Consider the following 11,531-nt stretch of genomic DNA (forward strand, 5'->3'; position numbering starts at 1 on the left):
ACTTGTCGGTGTCATTCATCTGTCTTTTAAGTCTACTTTAGAGGTTAAAGATTGGTATATTTTACTTTTACTAAAGTTATAGTGTCACTATCATTTTGTGTCATCGTATTACACGCTGCGTTACATTGTCATCATACATTAAGGTATTTTCTGCAAAGTGCTAACTTCACATTAACTTACAGTCGACTTAGACTCTATGACTGAAAACTGCTGTACAGTCTTTTGGTTGACACTGAAGTTTATATTTGCCTTGCATAAATTTGAAGTTGCAAATGCAAATGACTTCAGAAAGCGACTTCCAGTAAAATGTAGCAATGAGGTGACCTTGAAGGGAACAGTTGGCAAATTTAAATCAAATATGGCTTTTGATTTATTTTCAATGGGTGGAGTCACCAAACCTTTGATTCCACTTTGAATACACTAATACAGTTTTTTAGATACACTCACTGGGCACTTTATTAGTACACTTTGCTAGTATGGGATTGGACCCCTTTTTGCCTTCAGAATTGCTTTAATTCTTCATGATATAGATTCAACAACATGCTGGAAACAGTCCTCAGAGATTTTGGTCCATATTGACAAATATGCATCACACAGTTGCTGCAGATTTGTTGGCTGCACATCCATGATGCAGTGCTCCCATCCCACCACAGGTGCTCTATTAGATTACAATATACCCCCCTCCCCCAATCACACCACAACCATTGCTATAAGGCAGGATAGATCTATGCTTTAATGTTGTTTACACTGAATTCTGACCCTACCATCCAAATGTTGCACCAGAAATCAAGACCAGGCAATGTTTTTCCAATCTATTTTCCAATTTTGGTGACTGCTGTGTAAATTGAAGGCTCAGTTTCCTGTTCTTACAGGAGTTGCACCTGGTGTGGTCTTCTGCTGCTGTAGTCCATCTGCTTCAAAGTTTGATGTGTTGTGCATTCAGAGATGCTCTTCTGCATGCCTTGGTTGTAATAAGTGATTATTTGAGTTTCTGTTTTGCGTTCCTATCAGTTTAATGCAGTCTGGCTATTCTCCTCGTCTTGAACTTCAGCAGGTCTTCTTCACCTGCCCTGAGCTGCTTTCATTTGCCAGTTGTGATTTGCTGACTAGATATGTGATAATGAGTATTTGAGTAGGTGTACCTAATAAAATGGCTGTGTTCTTTGACTGTAATTTTACACTGCAAATATTGTTGTCTTCTGTCCCGAACTTAACAAAAGCTATCAGCAACAAATGTTCCCCCCAACAGCTCAAATCAGACTCAACCAAAATGACTGATATTTTACTACAAGTGCAGCTACTGAGTCATTATATACAAAATAGAAAAATTGATTTCATATTCAGTTGACTTACCGACCTGTAAGATTACACTGTGGTGCTGTTTCAGTTTTTATCAGACAACATGATTGTAAATTATAAACAAGGTGTTTGTTGTTATTGGATGAAGATGGAAAAGTTTAGTGACAACATTTATGAGCCAAAAGGAGTTTTCTTTTTTTTTTTTCCAAAGCATGTGAAACCAAATATATACTAAAGGCAAACTGTTGGGGCTTCTGTTTTTCTCAACTTCTGCAGTGGATTTTCTTTTCTGTCATCATTTAGAAATTCAGGTCTCAAACATGGCTTACTGTCTATATTGTTTGGGATTAAAACAGATTAAACCACTTCAGAAAACAAGCATGCTTACAGCAGCAAAGTAAATCTCTTGATAAAAGCTCATGCCATCTATATCAGTTACCCGTTAGGATAAGAAAATTGCCACTAAACAAGTTAAATTACCTACTGTCTAACAGAACTGATGTGTTTCGGGTTGATTTTCCCTCTAACTAACTTCGCCTCAGTAAGTGTCGGAACCCTTTCACTTTATAAATCTTGGACTTTTTTTCTCTGAGGTGAGAAAATAGAACAAGGAGCTCACATTTGGAACTTAACTTGATTAATCGACCACGTATTGAGTGTTTCTTGGCCAAATGAACTGAAAAGATCAAAAGCAGTTCAAGGAAATGAGGAGAGGGTACAATAATAGTTAGATCTTTTATCTATCACTCCCGGCAGAGCCGCTGAAGACAAGATAATTGCACCATATGCAGCCAGACTGCTGTTAAAAACCTTTCACTTCTCCCTTCAGAAAGAAATTCCCTGTGGACGGAAGTGAATCCATCCAGTTCATTTCTTTGATTGGCCACATTTCCAACTGGTGTCAGTCTGATGAACATTAGCTGTGTTCTGGTATCCAGGCTGCTTTGTGTTTGCTGGTGTGAAACTGAAGTCTGTGACAGTGGACTGTCTATCATCTTTCCGCTGGTAACCACAAACAGAGAAACGCAGGCAGACGTGTAGCTTAATCCGCTGTTTGACAGCAGCTTTGATCAGATGTGTCTCAGGTTAACCCACTAATCAGTGGGAACATGTGACAGCCAAGAGGCATCACTGAAACTTCAGCATGACACCTCCTACTGAAGGCCTACAGATCAGGAAAAAGTACGCAGGAATGTCAGTAACAATAACAAGATACAAGATCAGTGACTAAAAACCTGCAGCACTTGTACCCCAGAGAATATAGAAGGAGCAAAAGCAGGTACCAGTGGAGAAAGTAGCTGATATAAAGTTTTATAAAAAAAGTTTTATAATAAATAATCTTATAATAAATCTGGTCCGTTAGTCATTGCTGTTCATGTCTAAATTTGGTTCAAAGTGAAAGGGAGAAGTTGACTTTTTAAGATGTTGGGGAAAAAAATTAATAAATCTGGTTCAAATATGGAACTGTAGTCGATGCTGAAATTCCACCTAGCCTATTTTTTTTAATAACTCTTGGACTGACATTTGATTTGATTGTGATCAGACAGCCGCAACTTCATACAAGATACACAGACTAGCATGATTTGTTGGCTGCACATCCATGATGCGAATCTGCTGTTCCACCACATTCCAAAGAGGTTCTAATGGATTGATATCTGGTGATTCTGGAGGCCTTCTAAGTACAGTGAACTCACTGTCATTTTTTCTAACATCCAAATGTCACAGCACAAATTGAGACTAGTTAGACTATTATCTGAATTTGGTGAACCTGTGCAAATTCTAAATTCAGTTTCACGTTCTTAGTCGACAGGAGTGGCACCTGGTGTGGACTTCTGCTGCCGTAGCCCATCTGCTTTAAGGTTTGACATGTGGTGCATTCAGAGATGCTCCTCTGCATACTTTGGTTGTAACAAGTGGTTATTAGAGTTACTGTTGCCTGGATGCAGTCTGACCATTCTCCTCTGACTTCTGACATCAACAAGGCATTTTCACCCAGAGAACTGCCACTCATTGGATATTTTCTCTTTTTCAAACTATTCTCTGAACACCCTAGAGATGGTTGTGCGGGAAAATCCTCCTAGATCAACAGTTTCTGAAATATTCAGACCATCAGGCCTGACACGAACAATCAGCCATATTCAGTGTCACTTAAATCATTTTTCTTCCCCATTCTGATGCTTGGTTTAGCCATCACTAGGTCGTCTTCACCATGTACCTAAATGCATTTAGTTGCTGCCATGTGATTGTCTGATTAGTGTTAATGAGCAGTTGAACAGGTTTACTTAATGAAGTGACATGACTGAATATCAATGTGTTTCATAATGAGCTTATTTGTACAGACTCTTGACAATCAAAACATTAATATATTCATTGTACAGTTATTGCAGGACAGTCAATTCAATATTGTTCTTTCATGTTACGGGGGAGGCACAGTGGTGCAGTGGTTAGCACACTGCCTCATTAAAAAGAAGGTTCCAAGTTGGTCATCTGAGGAGTTGAAGACAAAGATATGTCCTTTCGCTGTTCAACCAAATTTAGGCATAAAGTGACATCCTTTTCTGGACATCGTTTCAACTACCTGAAAAGATAACTCCTCACCTTTCATTTTCCAACATCTGGAAAATTTATTTTCATGTCTTTTTAATAAGTTTATGCTGGGTGGGATTGAGCTTTAACATGTAAACACTACACTTATACAAGTGTTAAAATTAAGAATTACTCATGAACCACCAGAGGAATCCAAATACATGGAAGAAATTATTGAAGGGTTGGTGCGCAACTGAAACTGAATGCTAATGTTAAAATTGCAATAAATCGTTACATCTATTTAGTAAAGCTAAAACAGTAAAAAGCTGAAGTATCTAAGTGGGATTTCTGCTGCTGTAACATCACCGTCACAATGCTTCAATGATACCCGGGCCTTTTTGTCGCAGTAACTTGATAGTGCTGCAGCTCGCTTTTATGTCAATCATAAATCAGATCACTTAAAAGCACAACCAAGCATTAAAAAAACCCCACGGCCATGGGCATGACATATCCAATTTGCCCATTCACATATCAAAATCTCATGGGTTACATCAGCCACCTTGACCATCTTCTTATAAAGGCCCATGTAGTTTACTAGTTTCCAACAGGGAACAGCAGATTACATCCACTGTACTGTAAAATGTTGGCAACAGCTGACAGAACAGAATTCCCACAGCTTCCAAAAGCTGATGGATGCTCTTGAAATTCATCCAGAATCAGAAGATGCTGGACTGAAAGACACCGCTGGAAAAAAAAAGGAAGTAGAAGCTGTGCTCAACATTATAAGCAGCAGTTTTCACTAGGAAATATAGATGAATTAAATTCTGTTAACTATAAATAATAATTGCAGTTTATTAAATTACCAAAACATATTATTATACGTGTTTTCTTGTTATTGTTAATGATACACTGCTGGGTTTGTCACTTGATGCAAATGTTATGGTGTGAAAAAGAACACATCATTTATAATTAATAACATGAAATTTTGTTTTACCTTAATTCAAAACGATTTTTGTGACATTTATACTTTGACTTGAGCGCTGCCTCTAATTTGAGTGAGCCAGGTCCGGAGTTCTTTTATTGTGCATGCCGGCTTTCAGGGACACTTAATGGAATAGAGCCATTGTTGATTTGTAATTATGTGTGTGCAAGCGAAACAAGGCTGGGATTCACTGACCTCAAAGTGTTTGACTGCTTCTCATTGTGTTTACTGTTGATGGACCTTTAAAAAAAATAAAAAGTCAGTGCATTCGTGAAGGAGCTGAAACATAAGTTTTCACACAATTTTAAAATGTCGTCTGCATTTTGCATTTAGTCATTTAAAATGAGCCTTTGGCTTCACCAGAACTGGCTTTAGGACTGGCAGGTTATCGCTTGCCTTGACTATTATTGAGCTAGAAAACAAAGAATCATGTACCAAAAAAAGGAAAACTACAAAGTCAAGCTGTGGTTTTGATCTCAACCCCAGTGGGGTGTGAAGTCTAACTTCGCCCAGACAGAGGATATTCAAGAATTAAAATAATAGTATGTCTTGCCCTGAGCCTTTAAACTAATCCCCTTTCTTTTTCTTTATGCTGAACTCCTGAGTTTTAGACTTTAACACAGTATGAAATCAAACAGCTGTCATCATTTCCCTTGTATTCCTCAATGGGCAGACCCACCTAGGGGAAATTAGTAAGTGGTGGCAGGTTATTTGCTCAACTTGACGCATCTTCTCTGTTATCGGCAGGAAGTGGCAGACTCACCAATCACCTTCTCCGCCTGAGGAAGCTCTGATAGAAACGTGTTTAAAATGTAAACTGAGGGTTTTAAATATGTGACTTATAAAGTGTCTGCTTGCCTTTCTGTTAACAGTGATAACATTCTGGTTTTGGACATCTACTTTGAAGCGCTGAACTACGAAACCATTGAACAAAAGAAAGCCTATGAATTGGCAGGCCTTCTGGGTAAGGAAATGGCTGTCAAGTGTTTTCTTAGGAAGAGATAATATGCAGTATGCAGCATGACAGATGCTTTGTATCTAAAGTGACAGTAGCGCAAGCGCTCGCATTTTTTAATAGGTGTTCAGGTCCCAGAGGAGACACAAAAGTGTCTCTTTAATCTATTGTCGCTTTTTAACTGCACATTTGCAAACATCTAAATTTGCTGTTACATTTCTCACCTTTTGGATTTAGATACAGAGATACAAAGTATGTGTGAAAGCTGACTTCTGTTTCATATCAATGCACAGAATGTATTATTTTTCTTTTCAGGTGATATTGGGGGTCAGATGGGTCTCTTCATTGGAGCCAGCATCCTCACCATTCTTGAACTCGTTGACTATCTATATGAGGTAGAAACTGACTAACGTCCATTGTGTTTTTAATCGTAATTTCTGCTACTCCAGTAAAATGGAATGACTTGCTGGCAGAATTTCATTTTCCACACAGTGTTACCATGCGCACAAGGACACGTTTTAGCGAGCATGACGAACGCTCTGTCCCTCAAAATCCTGCAGCCTATTTCTGCACAGCACTCACATCTTAGCAGTAGCAACGCTGAATACATTAACATTTTGGATGTATTATATTTTAGATTAGTCAGGATGTCTATGTCCACTCTCATTAGAGTAACTCTGTGCTCCACACTTCCTGTCTGCCTTCTCTTCCAACTGAAGTACTAAGTGTTTTTTATGAGTGTCTGTAAGTCCTTGATTAGAGATGCGTGTGAGAGAGAGATGGGCAGAGCAAAGCAGCAACTGCTCATGTGCAGGGTCAGCGTGGAAGCATACATACATAAAATCAGTCACATTTGTATTCCAGTCAAGTATGTGGGCTTGAACTATGATGAACCAAAAAATAATATTTGGATGCTTTTCCAGAAACAAACAACAACAACAAAAAAAAAATTACACTTTTTTTTTATCTCAAAAGGTCAGTGATGGGCATCCTTGTCTGTTTTCAGGTGATCAAGTACAAGCTGTGTCGGTGCATGAAGAAGAAACACAAAGGCCGCAAAAACAATGACCGAGGAGCTGTGCTGAGCCTGGATGATGTGAAACACCATGTCAGTAGTGTGCTGCTAAGTACTTTCACTCTGTCAGACGACATTGCTTTGACAGGGTCACATTCTCTGCTTTGTCTTCACTGGTCTCAACTGGAGCCGGGATCAAGGAGGTGGTGGGGTGGTGGTGACGGTGGTGGTGGTGGTGGTGGTAGGAAGAACAGCAAACGAGAGATAGAAATAGAGGAAGCCGGGGAGACTTGAGAGACATGAAAGAGAGTGAAAAAGTGATTGGGATGAGAGGGAGAGAAAATTGAGAGGGAGAAGTAGGTGAGCAGAAAGTGGCTAGAATTTAATCAAAGCTGTGGGGGGACAGCACCAGCAGGGACAAGCCGGAATTAAAGCTTTGGAAGGTGTGACAGCTCACTTATTTCCAAGTGTAAATGAAGCAAGTTCACTTTAATTGTAAGTCAGACCTCAGACAGAGAAAAAGGGAAAGAGAGATTCTCCACAACTGATCTTGATTTTGTAGGCTTCTCATTTTCTCTCCACCATTCTTTTCATCATTTTTCAAAGTATTCCTTAAGAATCCATTTCCTCGCCCATCTCGGTCCAACTTGTTGCTCATGTCATGTTTTCCTGTGGAAGTGTTTATGAGGTTTTTTTCATTTTTTTCTCCCTTTTGCACATTTATGCTCCCTCGATCTCAGTGCTTCATCCTCTGCTTATCATTTCTCTTACCTGCCTTTTGACTCACTCTCTCTCTCTTCACATTTCTCTCTCAGGCTCCTTGTGAGAACCTGCGTACACCATCAACGTATCCTGGCAATATGCTACCTCATCATCCGGGCCAGGGTAACTTTGAAGACTTCACTTGCTGAGCAGGCCACAGGTGAAGCATCAAAGTGCGCGTTATGCAACCAAAGCCACCATACAACAAGAACTATCTGACGCAGGGAGGGTGAGGAACTGATACTAAATCTAACAGAGGCACTTTTTACATGAAAACTGATGAAAACAGACAAATCAATCACGACGAAGAATTTGTCAGAGGAAGTCCTAAATGTTAAAAAAATAAATAAAAATCTGTAATTCTCCGGAGGACATTTCATGCAGCACTCTTCTGTGTTTTTCCTCTGGATTACTGCCACAAAGGATGCTCATGCAGAAACCTTGCCAACATGGACCTCTCTTTCAAAAGACAAGAAAAAATGAATAAATAAGGGAAATTGTACAGTTATCTCACCATAGACAGTAGATCAGAAAAAAAAGAGCCCCCATGCCTTTATATAGCACAGCAACACATGATGGTTTCACTTCGCCTGCTAGTGTGACTAATATTCATACTGCTTACTCCACTGTACGTGTAGCAACATCTAGAACTGTTGCAGTACTTCATAAAACAACCGCTGGACTCTGTGTACTTTGTTTGAGAATGTATCTTTGTTCACAATGAGCGTAGCTGCGTGTGCAGGACAATTTTTTAGGGGGGGGGTTGCAATGGAGGTGGAGGTGGTGGTAGAAGTGCATCATCTACCATTTAATGTACTGGTGAAGATTTCAGGTCTCATCATGTAAATGCATGCTTGTATTTGTCCAGTGCATGTTTTTTTTCATATCATTTCTAATTTTCATTGATTTTTTTTTTTAATATATAGACTTATATAAATTTAATCATTATATTTACCAAGTTTGCCTCATTTACAGGAAAAATAACAATGATACATGCCATATATTTCTATGTGAGTTTATGTGTGTGTGTGTGTGGAGGGAGAGTGTTGCAGCATTAGGTATGTTGAGTGTTTTGCTGATTGCACAAATGGATGACATGCACCTAATTTCATTTCTCACTCTTTGTTTTTTTTTCCTTTTCATTCTTTATTTCTTTTTCATTTTTACATGTGGCCGATGAGTCAAAAAATCTTCATTCAGCTTCATTTTCTCTTATCTTAGCCGCGTGTTGAGAAGTTTGTTTGTGTTGGTTTTTTTTTTAGTTTTCTTTTGTAGGAGTTGATTACTGAAATCCTTCAAGTTATGTGGGGCTGCTACATTTTTTTTCTGTATCCGTGTTCTAGTTGCAAAAGTCTTATCAAAGCACAATACCGCCAGTATGTAGAGGTGATGTAAAAGAAAACGTATTATTCTTCTTGATATATCGTCATATTATTATCGTGTTGCTGCAGCTGTTTTTCGATTGGTTCTTTCTTTCATATAAAACACACTCAGCAGAGCCTGATTATCCTGTCTCCATCTTCCAGGTAATAGGCTAGTCTATTTAGTTATCAAAGCATAAATAAAATGCAGATATCATTTTGAAAAACTGTTTGTTTTCTTCACTGAATTTAGTTACTGAAGCCTTTTTTTTTTTTTTTTTTGCCCCTTTGGCTGAACAAGCAAACAGAAACAAAGCTATGTGTTTTCCAGCTGTAGTTACTGTTTAAATGTTCATTTTTTAATCATGAGCTGCTCTCAGAAAATCTGATTAAGCATTCTGCACTCCCATCCGAGGCATTTTGCTATCTGTATTTCCCCAATCAACATGTTATCTTGTGTTTTGCTTCATACAACGTTTTTCTTGGAATTAAATCAGCATTATGAAAGGGTTTGGGGGCAAGACTGATATTCCTTATCTACGGCAACCATTCATTTGTGCTGCATTTTAGCAGCTTCAAGCCACAACATTGGTATTTTGGAGCACCATACTCTTGAAATGTGATTACAGATTCAGCTGCTGTATGACAAAAGGATGGATGAGAAATATCCTGCACAGCCAGTACAACTTTTATCAAGATTGTCAGTCAGCCAGCAGTATTCTACTGTACATCTGGTGCTGCCAACTGCCACAGTTATATTAGAAAAGCAGCTTGGTGATGCATGACTCTGTGAATATTAGAGCCCAGTACCACCTAAACCACGGTCTGCCTCAAAAATCATGTCCTGTGCTCGTTTGGCTGCTCAGTCCACTGCTACCAGACTTCAGGGGTTATTCAAGGACAAGAAGTTTACTTTTGCTTTATAATTTTTTCATGATTTCTTTTAGTGCAAAACCGCATATCAACACTGTTCATCAAATGAGAGCGAGCATTTTATTTTTTAATTATTCAGAATAGAAACCTCAGCTGGTAACCATGCATTAATATACAAGTGTTAAAGCTCCTGAGAATCAGCTACAATATCTGATTTTTTTTTTTCCTCTTTTGAATGTCTGAAACATGATTTTGCCCCCCTGATGATTTTATTGTTTTCTGTTGTACCTGCCAACAAGACAAATTAATCAAAGAATAAAAAAAAAAAATATGTTGTTCATTTCCTGCTGGCATTTGTGTCTTTGTGTGAGCGACAGCCCGCGAATCAGAAGATTGCAGGGAGGGTCAGAATACAGGACTGCTGCCTGCCAGTGACAGAAATCCTGCAGAAGATGCTTGCTGCATCCTGATAAGCCTCCAGGGCAAAGCAGGTGGGGGCTGTGTGGGAGGTGGTAATACCAGCGGGAGTTCAGACAAACTGAAAATCTTTCCAAAAATTCTGGATTAGCTAGAGTTTCCTCCAATATGGTGGTTTAATTGTTTAGTTTCCTGTGTTGTCAGAAATCTTGGCATCTTTCCTCCCTGAATGAGGTTAAATCATCAGGCTTTGTGCCCTCATTTACTTCCAAGTGAAAATATCTGAGATGATGGCTCCCTCCTTGCTTTCACCTTGTTGGCTGACATACAGCCAATCTGCGGACAGTATATAAGAGATGCTCCTGTAATGGAATCTATCCCAAACTGTCTGTCCTTCTTAAACGGCCTTAACTCCCTCATATAATCACCAGCTGGATGTGATTTACTGCACAGGAGGCTTTCGTGCCGGGAACCTTTAATGTTTTTTTCTTAGATTTTAATGAGACTTGTTTGTGCTTATGTTTTCACCCACAGCTGACAGTTTAATCTTGCCTTCTGCTATCAAAGAACATGTACTCGCACACAAGATCTTTTAAAATCTGAAGTAATTTCCGCTTAATCCCGTTATCACATCTTATCATCTGCATCAACAAGGAGATTGCACTCCTGTTTCACAATGTGGGGTGCTGCATTTTGTCATTTTTGATATGGACGCACACGCTAAAAAAAAAAAAAAAATCACTGGGTCCTAAACTGATCCAGCTTTGTGTCCGCGTACAAAATAATAAGCTGGCCGCCTGAGGAGATCGGTGCCACTAATGTCAAGACACAAAAATCTCCTCCGAAGGCAGGGTTCCACCCAAGGCTGGCACCCTGAGGCTCTGAGCGATGAAGCAAGGCAGGGAGAGGATTAGGGAGCATCAGAGCCAAGACCCAGGATGAAACAAGGAGCATCCACAAATACATCAGGAAGATGACCCCCAGGTTGAACCATTAGGTGGCTGAAGACAAAAGGTGATGAGAAAGAGGAGAAGGAAATATATTGGAAAACTACATGGCTGACACTGAGAAAAAAATATCAGTGGGGCAGTACACAATCAGGCCCTAAGTAACAGATCCATGAAAGTAGGAGTCTACCTCAGCTGACAGAGCCCAAGTTGTGGGCAGACAATCAAGACCACAGTAGCAGAATGTAAATGCAAACTGGACAGCATATTACTGAGAAGCATAGCCAAGCAGAGTGTACAGGAACATCTGTGCCACATGGACCAGAAGTCCCCAATTCCTAGTAGGAAACACATCTGAAAGTGGTTGAGAACAACAGGGCTAAGGTCCTTTGGG

General features: G+C 39.4%; 1 protein-coding gene across 2 annotated transcripts in view; it reads left to right on the top strand.

Moving 5' to 3' along the window:
• The window catches only part of asic1b (acid-sensing (proton-gated) ion channel 1b), a 184,571-nt gene extending 174,522 nt beyond the window's left edge, over nucleotides 1-10,049 (top strand). For both annotated transcript variants that reach the window (XM_030730358.1, XM_030730357.1), the window contains 4 exons: nucleotides 5,680-5,771; nucleotides 6,078-6,157; nucleotides 6,769-6,870; nucleotides 7,593-10,049. In XM_030730358.1, the coding sequence (XP_030586218.1) occupies nucleotides 5,680-5,771; nucleotides 6,078-6,157; nucleotides 6,769-6,870; nucleotides 7,593-7,688 (370 nt within the window). In that variant the 3' untranslated portion in view covers nucleotides 7,689-10,049. The remainder of the gene's footprint in view (nucleotides 1-5,679; nucleotides 5,772-6,077; nucleotides 6,158-6,768; nucleotides 6,871-7,592) is intronic.
• Nucleotides 10,050-11,531: the final 1,482 nt, after the last annotated feature.

Source organism: Archocentrus centrarchus, chromosome 5 (genome assembly GCF_007364275.1).
Source record: "Archocentrus centrarchus isolate MPI-CPG fArcCen1 chromosome 5, fArcCen1, whole genome shotgun sequence".
Lineage (NCBI taxonomy): Eukaryota > Metazoa > Chordata > Actinopteri > Cichliformes > Cichlidae > Archocentrus > Archocentrus centrarchus.